We start from the raw sequence: 16036 nt of genomic DNA on the forward strand, positions 1-16036 counted from the left end.
GAATCTTCCACCATTCAGTTTTATGGGATGATCTCAAGTTCTAGTATGATGTAAGACGGAGAAAAAAGTCTCCCTATCCACATTTGCTACACCATACATAATTTTGTACACCTCTATCATGTTTCCTCTTACCCTCCTTCTTTCCAAGCTAAACAATCCCAGCTGTTGTAACCTTCCCTCTTAGGGGAGATGCTCCAGCCCCTTGCCCTTGATCATTTTAGTTGCACTTTTATGCAGTTTTTCCAGCTCTCCAATATATTTTTTTAGGTGTGGTGACCAGAACTGTACACAGTATTCCAAGTGTGGTTGCACCACAGGTTTGCATAAGGGCAGCATTATATTGCCAGTTTTATTCTCAATTCCTTTTCTAATTATGCTTAACATGGAGTTTGCATTTTTTTACAGCAGCCGCACAGTGGGTTGACATTTTCATCGAACTGTCCACCACAACCCCAAGATCTCTTTCTTGGTCAGTCACCGCTAGCTCAGATCCCATCAGGTTATACTTGAAGTTGATTTTTTGCCCCAATGTGCCTCACTTTACACTTGCTTACACTGAACCACACTGGCCATTTGGATGCCCATTTTCCCAGTTTGGAGAGATCCTTTTGGAGCTCTTCACAATCCCTTTTTGTTTTGACCACCCTAAATAATTTGGTGTCATCAGCAAACTTGGCCACTTCACTGCTCACTCTTAATTCTAGATAATTTACGAATAAATTGAAAAGCATTGGTTCTAATACAGATCCCTGTGAGACCCCACTGTTTGAATCGCTCCATTGGGAGAATTTACCATTTATTCCTTCTCTCTGCTTTCTGTTCTTTAACCAGTTACTGATCCATAAGATAAAACAGGTTCTGCCACAAAGGCACCTGGGATATAAGCTGGAGCCGGTTGAAGAACTGAGAGGGAGAATAAGCCGTGGCAAACTCGGTCTGTCAGGCATATTGTGGGTGGTTCTCTGAACAACCTACCCACCCTTACTTATTTGCAGGGTGGCTTAATGTGTTTGTTAACCACTACAGGCTGGATTCATACAAGTGAATCATACAAGTTAATACACCTCACCATCTTTAAGAATGCAAAGACTTTTAGATGCCCAGGTAAGGGTAGTAATACCTTCTAAAATATTTAATATGACAATTACTACCTCAGCTGTTGCAACCATACATACAAGTTAAATAAGGAACTCAAAGGGTTGGATCAAATAAAAGCCTCCTGCGGACAGAAGGTCTCTGCTTTCCACTGGTGGGAGCGTTCAGAGTGGGACTCCACTCGTGGAATACTCCTGCCAGTGAAAAAGAAGCTGGTTCCAACCCACTGATGTTGACAAGGCACTTTTTCACATTATACACAGCATTTTTATCATGCAGAGTGCGTCAGAATCTATTTTGTTTGTTCACATAGCACCTCCGCAACATGGAAATTTATGTCTAATATTACTCCTTACAAATTAATTATTTTTTCTTTTGACAACTTGACAAAAGCATTACTTAGTATCAGGACACTTTGAATGGCAAAACATTAATGCCACAGTTAGTAGAAACAATGTATAGAAGGTGATCAGTGCACTTAATTCTGACAGTACTACTGATCATCAGATAGGCAGCAGGCAAGGTAGAAGTATGAAAATGACTCAATCCATCCTGTGTGTTCTCTATCACAATAATAGCCACAAAGCAAAATTCCAATATTCCTGGCGGAGTGTACCCGAATGGATGGTCGATCTTTTTGGCAAGTATGCCACAAGTCAAATCCAAAGGAGAAAATAGTTCCACTCTAATAATCCTGCCCATTATATACCCCATCCTCTCTCCACACTTTTAAATGACAAAGTTCAGTTTGTAACTAATTTCTAGCATGCTTATCAAAGACGTCCTGCACCAGGCTAGTCCAGTTGTAAGCAACTATATCTCTGTTTTTCTCAGTGGACATAGTTGGGCTTTTTTAATGCCAAGGAAACTAGCATATTTCCAAAAATCTGTTCAACAATTCATTTGTTCTAGATCACAGTTATAAATCTAATTAATTACAATCTTTAAACACAATCTAGAGTGCTACGACTGTACTAGGATCAAATAACAGGGAATGTAGAAAGCCACTGTACTACTAGGGGCGGTGCAGGAAATAAAATGAACTTAAGGCTATTTCCAATTTACTACTCAAGGTTTACGTTCTATTCAAGTTCATTTATGAACCACAGCGATTAATGCCAGTGTACTCAGAAGGTGCTGTTGTCAGTTAACTTCTTAGCCGTGCATAAAATATAACTTTTTAGGAAGAGAGAACAGGTAAACACACAGAAAACCAGTTTACCTGTTAAGTATTTCACTTTAGCGCGGGCTCTTTCATCTGCATCAAAATACCACACTGTTATTGCGTACCTTTAAAAGAATAAAAAAGATGAAGCAGTAGCACGCTATATTAAAAATACCTTTTCAGCATTGAGATTCTTTCTTCAAGGTGTACTTGATAACAATATTATGCCTACCTAGCAGTTTGTGTAGTGCTTCCTTTTCCAGTATGGTGCCTATGGGCACCATGCAAAGACATTCCATGACACTTTAGAGGTCCCTGTTCCTTATTTTGTTGTTGTTGCCATCATTATTATTAAGGATACTATGATTTCACCTAGTAGAAAACCCTACACACAATTATGTCCAGATTTTAAAAAGGAAGCAGCAGTTCCTATCATTGAGATGCGAGTCCTTGGGTTAGATCCAGACTTAATCATATTAGAACTGTTTTGCACATAATGGCAAATCGTGCAATACTTAATCATGGACACAAGCAGGAGAGAGCAAGCATGCTGCGTCCAATGCGTTCCTCACTTCTGCTTTCATTTTGCAACCTAAGATTGCTCGATTTTAGGTTGGTCTTGTGACATCTGAACCCAGGCACTCTGGGTTGTTTAGGAGTTGAAGAACCCAGAATTAACCCAAGATCCAACTGTTTCTGCAAACTGGAGGTATGCATTAGTGCAAAACATTGAAGAAGGAACCCACCACAAACTGTGCAAATCCCCCCTGCCCCAAGTCAGAAGAGGAATGTGCATGCATGATGTCCATGACTGTTTCCTTGAGTTCTGACCTGGGCACATGAAAGCTTCATTCTTCAAAACTGTGCTGTCTCTGGCTGTGTGTTTAGGGAGGAAGACCACAGGAAAACCCTGTCTGTGGTGTGGCACTGGGGGAACAGAGAGGAGGTGGTGGGGTGTGCATGTGCACACATGCACAAAGCATCAGCAGAAATGCATCTGCTCAATGAGGTTGATATGGGGCCTGCTCACTGAAGTGCCAAATGAAGATCTCACTCTTTAGTTTTACTGACTAGGAACACACAGAGGGCCATTTAACTGTTGTTTTAGGCAAGATAAGATTGCACCCCAAATAAGAAGAATGGGAGTTGAAGGTGGCCTAGGAGTTACAACATGCACCAGAAGGAGGAGGGAAACCAACTAAATAGGGTGGGCCACACTGGAGACATAGCACAACATTTTGTTGAAGGGCCTACTTATAATTACTATTTTCTATATGCATGGTATCAGCAAAGCAGATGGCACCACTCCCCTTTACTTAGAGAGAATGTTAATTATCAGGTTTCAAAACTTAACAATTGTTCAATACCAAAAACACTGAACTGCACAAAATGCCAATCACTCAGAAAACATGACACATGTCTGTTCTACTGCAGTGATGACTATATTGAATATCTTACTTTTACAGCCTAAGCAGGGAGGCTTTGATTTCAAGAGACAGTCAAGATATTGACTGGGTCCTCACGACACATCAACCCATCGTGGGTAACCACCCACGATGGGATAGCACATCATCTGAACCCGCGGGGTGTATTAATTTTTGGAAACAACCACGGCAACAACCAATGGCTTGTTCTTGGAGTTGTTTTACCCACGATGGGTTGGTGTGTCATCCAAACCCAGGACACCCAATCCATTGTTGGTTGAGGGAAGCAGCGAGTGACTCGCTCAGCAAGAGTGGCAAAAATCTCTGCCACTCTTCTTGATCACGGGCAGAATTGCTCTTCGCGACAGTGGCCAAGCTGCTCAAGCCTCCCTCACCAGTGGCAGGCCCTCCCCCGCCTTTAAAAAAAAAAAGTGTTCCAGCCATTTGCACAAATGGACTTATTCTTTTTTTTGTCAGTCTTTTCCTATAGCACCATGAAGAATTTTTTTTTAAGGAACAAGAACATAATGCCCCCACCAATAAGTCACACCACTGGAATAGCACCATAATTTTTTTTTTTTTTAAGGGAAAAGCACTTAACATTACTGAGTTCGCAAGGGATCCCCAGGATGGACCAGAACCTTGGGAGTGTCTTCCTTGTAGTGCACCCCTCCCCAAGTTGGCATCCCCTCTTTTTCATAGAAAAGTGCATGCAACCCCACTTTTCAGGAGGGAAAAGTGGGATGGGGCACACTTTTCTATGAAAAAGAGGGGATGCCACCTCATGGTGGGGTATACTACAAGGAGGACATCCCCAAAGATCTGGTCCACTCTTAAAATCTTGGAGATCTCCTTGGCAAGTGGGTAATTTTAAGCACTTTTTGTGCTTGACAGGTGGCAAAAAGTGCTTCACATTCCAGGAAGCAAAAGGTGGACCTGAACCTTGGGGGCTTCCTTGTCCTAGTCCACCCGACCCTGAATCGGCATTCCCTCTTTTTCACAGAAAGGTGCCCCCCCACTCCGATCGGGAGGGGAAAGTGGCAAGATAAATGTTGGCTTTTGTTGGCCCATGACTAATGGAAACACAGCATGCCACTCGTCAACCCAAGTTAGATGGCCAAGATGTACAAGCTATACATTCTGAATACTTGAGGAAACCACTGAGGCCTTGACCACTGGTTACTTTCCAGGGAGAGATCAATATATTTTGACAGCTATTCATCCATCCATTCATCTTACCTTGTAGCAAATGCAGGCTGCACTTCATGAGGGTTGCGGCGGTCAGACCAGAAAAATAGCAGTCTATCAAATTTAGGTTCAATGTCAGCAAACTGGGCTTTGCCTTCTGGAAATATTCGAAGAATACCTCCACTTACCTTTAAAAAACACACACACCGACTTACCTTTAAAAAAAACCCAACAGTACTTCCCATTATAGCATGCTATCAGTAATTTCAAGGTATTAACAGCACCTGCAAATAGCTTCCCTTAAACCGGAGAACTTCTAGAATAATTAAAAAGCAGCCAGTAGGCCCTCCTTCTCACATTGATCCAAAAAACAGCAAATATAGTAATGGAACCTTTATAGGGAGTTCATCTATGAAATGAACTAGCTCTATAAAATGAACTAGCATGGCCTGAAAAATAATTCCAATATTTAACCAACCTTCTCACATCAGATATTTTAATGATTGTGTTTTAATGCATATTTATGTATTCCATATCCATAATATTTGCAGAACCAGAAACTATATAGTATTTAGTATTTGTTAGTCTGACCTATATGTATAATTCTTTGGAATAATAAAGCTTTATATAAGAAAAAGCCTTGTTTAATATTAAGCTTCTAAGACACTTTCAACTCCATTAAATGTGCCATCAATACTTTTTAGCATTATCTATGTATTTATTTAATTTAAAAATTTCTTGGCTGCCTTTCAGGTCAGAAGCCCCCCCCCCCCCCCAGCTGCTCACAACAATACATAAAAACAGTTAAAATATCAAAAGCCATAAAAACATAAACACAATAAAATAGCTGACAATAAAACCAATAACAGCAACAACAGCAGCCATATCAACAGAAGGCCATGGTAAAATAACATGTTTTCAAGGCCTTCTTAAAAGCCTGCAATAGCAGACCTCTAATGGCAACTTGTTCCAAAAGTGTGGGGCCACTGCAGAGAAGGCCCTCTCACATGTGGTCACCCACCTAACTGCTCTCATGGGTGGGCAAATGAGAAGGGGCTCTATTTCTGATCTTAAAGTATGGGCAGGCTGATATGGGTGAAGGTGGTCCTTCAAGTAACTTGGTCCCAAATCGTTTAAGGCTTTAAAGATCAAAACCAGCACTTTAAATTGGGTTCGGAAACACACTGGTAACCAGTGCTGCTGGTACTGTATAGGCATTGTGTGACCAAATCGCCTTGCCCCCATTATATACCACTTAATATAATAAAATCTCTAAGTGGTTCACATACAAATATTAAACATTACATTTAAAATCCACTATAAAAACAATAACAATACAAAACAGTATAAGGAACAGTAAAATGGAGCAGCATATGATTAATTACAATTAATTACAAGCCAGAAAAAGCCTGTGTAAATAAATATATTTTTAGGAGGTATTAGAAATATACCACATTTTCTGCCTCCCAAAGTGCACAAGGGAGGGTTTTCCAGAGTATGGGCAATACCACCAAGAAGGCCTACCTTAGAGATATTACATGGCGACGTTCTGTTGGTTGTGGAAAGACCAGCAAGGCCTCCTCCAAAAATCTTAAAGGACAGCTAGGTATATAGGGGAAGGCTGTCTGCTAGATATCTGCTTTTATAGTTATAGGACAGTATCCAATACTGCCGCTGTACTCCACTGATTCTGTTGCACCTTTGAGACCCATCGCTAGTGCAGTGGAGAGTTAGCGCTTCCTTAATTAACCCCAGAAATGAGTAAAAATACTCATTCCCAGATCAGGACAGGTCAGTGGAGCTCTCTTCTGTGCGTTCTGCTGACCTGCCCTGTTCTGGAAACAAGTGTTTCTGTTTGTTTCCAGTTGCTTTAAGAACCTCTAGCTCCCCATTGCACTAGTGGTGGGCCCCAAGGATGCATGGGCACCATAGAATACTGTCCATAGTCAAAATAGGCTGCATTGATCATATAGTCATTGATCAGACTTGTCTTCTGTGAAGAAAGGCTAGAATTTAATTAGTAAATTCTGCGGGGGTTCTGAAAAAAAATTGCTATTCAAATCAGGGTTATTTGCATAGGATAATCTGCATTAGAAAATTTTCAGTTTGCATCACTTAAAGGTCCAAGTTAGCATATTTGTTTTACTTCTATTTTGTAAAAGCAAAGCTAAAAAAGTACCCCACATTTTAAATGTTATACTACACAGAATATTTTATTGGAATTTTTTTTTTTTACAATAGCATGTACATCCCTCACATAGTTTAAATTTAAAAAACGACGGTATTAAACTGTTAATACGCTAATAAATTTTAGCAACTTAAAGAACTATGCATAATATGCTGGCAGCCACTTATCTACAATTTTGAAACTGCCAAGCTTACTTAATACTGTGTTTGCAATTGGCATCCATTCATTGTTACTAATGAACTTATAAAATGAAAAAAATTCCATGGAAAAATAAAGTCCTGGGGAAAAAAACGTTTTGGAAAATTTTCCACCCCACATCACTACTACCCCATTAGTTTGACAGTCCTTTGAGGATATTAGGGGAAGTATGGCTGGTAATCTTCCAGATAGAAGTGCAAATATGCTAGTTGCTTGTCAGTCAACAGATCTAAATATTAGGGCTGTGCATGGACCTCCCACTTCACTTCTGTTGCCAATTCGGACCTTCCAAATCAGCTCCACTTCTCTTCAGACTCCATCCACTTCTACTTGGATACAAATCCAAAGTGAGATTCAGATATTCGAATAACTCGGGCATTGGAAAACACAAACGGCCATAACTTTTTCAGTTTTCATTATAAATACATGACATTTGGGGAACTCTTGACATGGATTTTTTCAAGGAAAACTCTCAAAGCAAAGAGCTATAACTTTTCACTGGTTGCACAGAGGTGCATGAAGTTTGGGGACCTCTCTGCCCCCATGGAGGGGATCCTACCTGCCAAATTGCAGACAGTTTGGCCCAGTAGTTTTTGTGCTAGGTAGAGGTAAAATGTGCTGTTCTCAGAAACTCAAACCAAACTTAGAAGGGATAATAACCAGAGAAGTTAGGTGTTGAAGCAGAGAGGGTCACTATCCCTAATCTCTGCTGTAGGTTTCTTTGAAGTGCAAACAATCCCTCTCCCCTAATGCTACTTTCCTATTCAGCTTCACAGTGGATGACCTCAGGTTTTCTTTGGCTGAATTTGGAATACACATTTACCTGAGAACACTGCCAGGCAGCCTGGCAGAGTAGTTTTTGTAGTAATGTGCTTTTTTCTTTTTTTTTAGCAGACACAAAATAAATATTTTATATTTAATTTTTTTTTAGGCACACCACACCTGCCAAATTCCAGACAGTTTTTAATTAAAGAAATGATGCAAGGGAACTGAAGGAACTGAGTGTCACAAAGTGCACATTATTATCCAATTTATATTTATATATGCAGTTGGTGATCTGGTCAGGAGCTAGAAACCTCCCATACTTCCCCCACCCCATCTCCTCCATGATGGCCTGCCTAAGCCTCTTGGGGGTGAAAGACTGAGAGCCTGTAGGAGTCCCGGCACTAGCAGCCTTCTGCTTGCCCCTGCTGCCTGCCTGCTGGGATGTGGGGACCTCTTCTTTGAGCAAGACTGACTGGTGCTGCCTCCTTAAGTGCAGGAGCAGGATGCTGGTGTTGTAGTGCCCTGGCCATTTCCCCCTGCTCAGAGACACCTTTCAGTGGTGGCAGTACTGGGATCCACTCCCATCTTGAAGTGGTCCCAGACGATGCTGCCCCGACATTTCTGTGGCGCCAGAGACTGCCTGCCTTGAGTCTCGGGGGTCACCACACAAGCAGGGGGAACAATGGAAGAGGGGTCAGGTGCTGGAGCCTCTGGCTGCTGCTTGTTCTCCACCACACCCTGGAGCATCTCCTCCTCTTGACTCTCCACCACACTGAGGACATCAGACACCTCTGACGTTAACATCCAGCAGGGGGCTCCCCTCTTCCACTACAGAAGGAGATGGTGCTCCTTTGGAAATGGTGCTGCTGCTGCCTGCACGAGCCTCCTCAAACTGTGCCCTTAGGGCACTGTGACTTGCCTCCGCGCTTTGCTGCCCTGCTACACTTGGACACACTATCTGGACTGGGGAAGATCCAGCTTGCGTACCAGTGCTGCTAGTCCCAGTGGCACCTCACCCACCTCTGCCCCTCCCACCAACATCCCAAAAATGCCTCATGTTGAGCCTGCTTGCTTTGCCACACAGTGTAGTATTATATTACTTACATAATGGCTGTTAACTTAATGTGTGTGTAGTGCTTTGCCCACTGTCTGGTTTTTTTAAATAAAGAATCTACAGAAGAAAGAGAATTGGGAAGGAAGAAGAGCACTAATACAACACAAACACATGCCTCTAGCCAAGTTCAGACAGAGCCCTCTCCAGTAACACCACCTCTCTCACAATGAGCAAATGCAGCCATTTCTTCAGGTTTATTCAGTATTCCTCCCCCATCACTCTCACTGATTGGAGACTGCTGGGTTCTGTTCAGCCCTAATTTGGCAACTAGAGTTGCCATTCACCAAAGCTCACTCCCTCCTCCTCTCCACTTCCCCATTTCCTCCTCCTCATCTCCCCCTCCCTGATCTCTCTCAAACTGATACATTTGGAGCCAATGTGTCTGGGCTGCTCCAAAGGCATCAGAAGAGCTATCACTCTCCAACGTGGACGGGGCGCCTAGGTGCTGTTCTGATCCACCTCATATCACACCAAGGTACCTATGAATCAGCCCGCTTCACCTTGTTATTCGGGCTTCGGACCGAAGCAGTGCACAGCCCTACTAAATATAGATGTGTGTATTTTTAAAAGGTGGAACTCCTTTCAGTTCTGTGGACCAATCATTAGTATTAGTTTTGAATAATGTTAGTGCAGAGATTTTGACTAAACATACTTGCATGAGCAGAACAAAAACCACACCCCCAACCAGTGCTTTTGCTTCTCTTTTAAGCATTTTCTTATATAAAGCGTTATTATTCCTAAGAATTATACATATAGGTCAAGCTAACAAATACTAAACATTACATAAACTAAATTAATCACACATGGGGCAGTATCCAGTTCAACACTATCAACACTATCCAGTTCAATCTTAAGGAGCGCCTCCAGCAACACCAGACAGGCCGCTTAACAAGATCAGCCTCGGATGGCCTTCTCTCTGTCCCATCAGCCAGGACAGCTAGACTGGTGGGGACGAGGGAGAGGGCCTTCTCTGTGGTGGCCCCCACTCTGTGGAACTCCCTCCCTAGGGAACTCCGTCATGCCCCCTCTTTAATGAGCTTCCGTCGTGCATTAAAAACGTGGTTGTTCAGGCAGGCATTTGGGGTGAGTTAGGGTATTTTTTAAAAAAAAATTTATGGTAAAATTTTATTGTTTTAAATTGTTTATGGTGGGTTGTACATCGCCCAGAGTGGCTGGGTGACCAGTCAGATGGGCGATTAATAAATTTAATAAATAAATAAATAAATAAACACTACCACTAACACAAATTACACTGCGCTAGCTTAAGGAACCTCTAGCATAATGCCAATAGCATTTGCTTTTTTAGGGAAACCCATCCCTCCAGTAAAGGCTATTGGCATTGTGCTAGAGGTTGCTTATGTTTCTGCAACATAATTTACATTACTGTCAAATTGTAGTGTCAAATTGGATACTGCCCATTGTAAATGTCTATAAATGTAAGTATATGTCCAAAATTTAAACAGAAATTGTTATAATGCTTACAAGGAAAAACTCTTATACTTAATATTAAAACTGCACCTTATTTTAATAAAAGAAATAAAAGACTAGCTAATATTAATTTGTTTGGTTACTATCCCTTAATCATATAAACTGTGTGAAGTTTTGTCAATTCTGGAATTTTCAAAACTTTCATTAAATATTCTGTAAATGATGGGATGGCTATATTTCCCCACTTTTGAGCTACCAAAATTTTTGCAGCAGTTAATAAGTTCCCCATTAACTTTCCTTGGTCTGAAGCAAACTGCTCTAAATAAACTAAGGACACAATCCTACTGTGATGATGGTAAGCCTCCGAACTCATTAATGTATCAGATCATCGTGTAAAATATGATCACCATAACTTTTGATTTGACTATACTGGATCCAAGATAGAGTATACCGGTCTGAAAAAATCCTACCACCTGGCCTACACTTCCCATTACTATGTCAAAAAACCTCATACTGTCTTCCTTTCTTCACATGACAGAATTTTTAACTACAATACCAAGGATTTTGTTTTTTACATTTACACATGAACCTCTTCACACTTACATAGGACCACAGGTACATGGTTGTTTACAGCCACAAAAACATTAGCTTAGGGGTGTACAAACCCCACTCACCAGTCTGCTGGGGGGTCCGCGGGGGCGATGCATTCCTCCCCCCGGAATGCTCCCTGGCCACAGCCAGACTTCCATCCGCTGCCAGTCTGCATACGCAAATGGCGTCTGGTGTAGCGGACACCATTTGCGTCCCTGCTCTTTGCCGTGATAGGCTACGTAAGTGTGATAGGCAGTGGACGGACCCGGATGGCAGCAGGTAGGGTCCGTCCCAGGCGAACTTCGCGGGGTGGCGGTGAGTAGTCTGTTCCGCCACGGACTCCGAGGGACCGGATTCTAATGAACTCACTGGAGTCTATGGCGGAATTCTCCACCATCCCTACATTAGCTGGGATTCAAAGAACTACTCAAGGTGCATCTGAGGCTTCACCATGCCTAGTGGGATTTTGGACATTTTCACCTACAACAGCAGAGTTGGGGAAGTATGTTTTTGGAACCTAGCTAGAGTGTATAAAAAGGAAACCCGCATCTCCAAACACTAAATGAGGTGCCCTAGAGAGTTATGATTGGTCATAGCTCCTAACCATGTGTTTTCCAGGTGTTCAAGAGATTCCCTGTAGGATCTATGAAAGAAACTGAGCACATTATCCTTAGGTGACAAAATATAAGGTTATTCAGTTATTCCTTAAATTACTTAAAAAATCAATGCCTATTTATTCAAGCATACAAAACCCTCTCCGAAACCAAAGTTACCTTGGCATCCCAGTCTTTATTAAGGTAATATATACATGTGACACATCTTCCATCTCCATTCGGATTATCAACATGACGCACATATCCTGTTCCATTGCCTGGATAACAAGCCACCATTGCCTGCAATTGAAGAAAAAAAAAAAATCAACATGTGAACAGAAATTGACTTTTCCCTCCATCTTTGAAAGTGGGTTTCTGAACTCCCAAATATCTCTATCTGGATCCAAGGTTTACTTTACCTAGGTCTTTTTAATATCTATTTTCAACAGGAAAAAGTCAGGCTTATATAAGAAGTGTGAATTGGTGAAAAACAAATCTAGAGTTTGTGATAGCACAGTTGAACCTACATAAGGTTAGTAAGCTTTAAATTCATTAAAAGTATTTAATAACATCCAAGTGAATAAATGTACTGCAATAACTTTATAAAGATATTAAAAAGAAAAGCACATATATTATTTTTTAAGTTTGTTGTCTAACACACTTCAGATAACCTCATTCCTACACATCTCACTAATTAGTAAGCGGCTATTTCCAGCCTTGACCACTAAGTAACGTAAAAAACAAAACACAGGTTTCTGCCCAGAAGCGTTTATAATATGCATTTGAGGGGGGCAAAACAAAGGCAGAGGGAAGAGGCTTAAGTGACAGAGGATTATATCCAAAGTTGTGTGACCATTCTCCTCCCCACTGCAGCCTCCCAAATCTGATCCAGAACAGATGTGGTATGGGGACTGCAGGGTGAGGGGAATCTGCTCCACTGGCAGGTGGCATTCTCTCAGTGGACTGACACAACTGGATTTAACACATATTGCATTATTATGGTATTTGAAAGCTGCACATCAGAAGAGAGTTTAGAGGGTTCCCTCATAAAACCTTTCCGTTATGCATTCTCTGGAATATATTGTTAATTAACGTTCATTGACTTTACAAGTCGTTACTTGCAACACAAATTCATGGGTTAAACAACCTGCAGTTCATGTACAATTAGTTCTTTGGTTAACTGTGGGTTGTTTAACCCATGAAAAACCCATTGACTAGGTTCACATGCCACACTAATCCATGATGGGTTGTTTTTTTTGGACAACCCATGATGGGTTAGCATGTCGTCTATGAGCTGTTTTTCCCATCCACAGTGGCTTGTTTCCCCCAAACAACCCACCCTGAGAACTCACGGTCTGCAGTACGGGTTGTTTTACCTATAGCATGTTAGCATGTCATCTGTCTTGCCACCATGGGTTACGGAGATCGCCTATAGAACCGCTCGGCAAGAACAGACAAAAATACTGCTATCGTTCTGCTCTTCTAGAGCAATCTCTGTTCCCAAGATTTGCTTAGCAATACATTGCGCCGCCACCAGTGCTCCATGCCTTCACTGCCTAACTCCTCCCTCCCCGCTCCTTCGGCAATATGCTCTGCAAAGTTGCTTTCACTTGCACGAGTGTGTAGCTGGTGGAGGGACCTTGAGCAAAGTTGTTTTTCTACCAGATTCAGCTGTGTCTCCGACTCCAAAGCGTTTCCCCAACCCCACCTCGAGCAGTTCCCAAACAGTTTTATCTTTAGCTAGATCCTCACTTTTCCATAAAAAAGCAAACTTCTGCAATTATCCAGTAGCATATCTTGTGCCTCCCCATAAGGGGAAACTGTATATTAAATTGCATCCCATGCCTGCAAATTTTCAAGGAGTTGGAAGCCCCCCACCCCTTTTTGGTGCAATGCTCCCACCATGTAAGTATCCCTCCTTTCCAGTCAGGTCACCCCATCCCAACTCAGGAGATGCTTCTTCCCCTCCCTACAACCCACGAGACTGAATCTCCCCTCCAACTTTTCACCTCCACTGTCAGCCCCCAAACTAGCCATCCAACACCCCACCCACCCAGAACTGATGCCAAATAGTGCCTTAGTAGATTCAAAGCAGAATTAAGCAAGCCAAATAAGCCACTTTGTATGCCACTAAACATTTTATTCTTTGTTGTTGGTTTGCTGCTGCTGAGGGGGGAGCTGTCAAAGGCTTGGAAATCAGGGCGGCAGGTAAAGAATAAAGCGTGGGGAATAGGGGGTAGAGTGGGAAGTGAAGCAAAGCAAAGCAGTTTGTTTCAGATGTGGTTAAATCTCACTTTTCCATGAAAAAAGCAAGTCGTAGAATTATCCAGTAGTGCATGTGGTGGCTCTCCATAAGGGGAACTCGTATAGTAAATTTCATCCCATTTCTGTGAAGTTTCAAGGAGTTGGAGCCCCCTCCCCCTTTTGGGATAGAATGTTCCCATGGGTAGATTAAAGCAAGCCTAGTGTGGCAAATTCTTAAAGTGATGGGAGTACCAGACCACCTTACCTGTCTCCTGAGAAACCTGTACGAGGGTCAAGAAGCAACAGTAAGAACCAGACATGGAACAACCGATTGGTTCAAAATTGGGAAAGGAGTACGACAAGGCTGCATATTGTCACCCTGCTTATTTAATTTATATGCAGAGTACATCATGAGAAACGCCGGGTTGGATGAATCAGAGGTCGGAATTAAGATTGCTGGGAGAATTATCAACAACCTCCGATATGCAGACGATACCACCCTAATGGCAGAAAGCGAAGAGGATCTCAAGAGCCTCTTGTTGAGGGTGAAAGAGGAGAGTGCAAAAGCTGGTTTGAAACTCAACATTAAAAAAACGAAGATCATGTCATCTGGCCCTATCACTTCCTGGCATATAGAAGGGGAAGAAATGGAAGCAGTGACAGATTTTACTTTCTTGGGCTCCAAGATCACGGCAGACGGTGACTGTAGCCATGAAATTAAAAGACGCTTGCTCCTTGGGAGGAAAGCTATGGCAAACCTAGACAGCATCGTAAGAAGCAGAGACATCACCTTGCCGACAAAGGTCCGTCTAATCAAAGCTATGGTTTTCCCAGTAGTAATGTATGGCTGTGAGAGCTGGACTCTAAGGAAGGCTGAGCGCCGAAGAATTGATGCTTTCGAACTGTGGTGCTGGAGAAGACTCTTACGAGTCCCCTGGACTGCAAGGAGGTCAAATCAGTCCATCCTAAAGGAAATCAACCCTGACTGCTCATTGGAAGGACAGATTCTGAAGCTGAAGCTCCAATATTTTGGCCACCTAATGCGAAGAGAAAACTCCCTGGAAAAGACCCTGATGCTGGGAAAGACTGAAGGCAAAAGGAGAAGGGGACGGCAGAGGATGAGATGGCTAGATAGCATCACGGATGCAATGAATATGAACTTGAGCACGCTCCGGGAGAGAGCACAGGACAGGAAGGCCTGGCGTGCTATGGTCCATGGGGTCACGAAGAGTCGGACACGACTGAACGACTGAACAACAACAACAGTATTAAGCAACCCCTTCATGGATCACTGCCTTGTTGTGGCGAAGGGGCTTGCGTAACTCAGTGAAGACATAAGCTATGCCGTGCAGGGCCACCCAAGACAGACAGGTCAAGGCGGAGAGTTCTGACAAAAGGTGGTCCACTGGAGAATGGCAACCCACTCCAGTATTCTTGCCAAGAAAACACCATGGAACGTATCACAAGGCTAAAAGAGATGATGCCGGAAGATGAGCCCCTCAGGTCGGAAGGTGTCCAATATACTACTGGGGAAGAGCAGAGGGAATTTCCAAGTAGCGCCAGAAAGAGTGAAGTGGTTGGGCCAAAGCCGAAAGGACACTCAGCTGTCGATGTGTCTGGTGGTGAAAAGCAAGTCCGATGCTGTAAAGAACAATATTGTTTAGGCAGAGGATGAGATGGCTAGAAAGCATCACCGATGCAATGAATATGAACTTGAACACACACCGGGAGAGAGAGGAGGACAGGAAGGCCTCGCGTGCTATGGTCCATGGGGTCATGAAGAGTCAGTTATGACTTAACGACTGAACAACAACAAGTATTAAGCAAACCAAATAAACTGCTTTTTATACTAATTAAAAGTTTCTTTTTATTCTGTGTTGCTGGTTTGTTGCTGCTGACGGGGCAGCCGTCAAAGGCTTGGAAATTAGGGTAACAATTAAGGAATAGGGATTGGGGAACAGGGGGGTAGGAGCAGGAAGGGAAGGAAACTTGACCTGGATTCCTTCATTGAGCAGGGGGTTGGACTCAATGGTCTTATAGGCC

General features: G+C 42.6%; 1 protein-coding gene across 3 annotated transcripts in view; it reads right to left on the reverse strand.

Moving 5' to 3' along the window:
- The window catches only part of EGLN1 (egl-9 family hypoxia inducible factor 1), a 52716-nt gene that overhangs the window by 5152 nt on the left and 31528 nt on the right, over window positions 1-16036 (reverse strand). The window contains exons 2-4 of one of the 3 annotated variants that reach the window (XM_084828130.1): window positions 11930-12049; window positions 4924-5060; window positions 2318-2385 (exon numbers count right to left, since the gene is read on the reverse strand). In XM_084828130.1, the coding sequence (XP_084684256.1) occupies window positions 2318-2385; window positions 4924-5060; window positions 11930-12049 (325 nt within the window). Of the gene's footprint in view, window positions 1-1478; window positions 2386-4923; window positions 5061-11929; window positions 12050-16036 lie in introns of those variants that run through there. The other 2 variants (XM_084828129.1, XM_084828131.1) reach the window with 2 other exon arrangements.

The sequence above is a fragment of the Heloderma suspectum genome, chromosome 1 (assembly GCF_057233095.1).
Source record: "Heloderma suspectum isolate Gila_16-S chromosome 1, 16-S_ref, whole genome shotgun sequence".
Classification (NCBI taxonomy): domain Eukaryota; kingdom Metazoa; phylum Chordata; class Lepidosauria; order Squamata; family Helodermatidae; genus Heloderma; species Heloderma suspectum.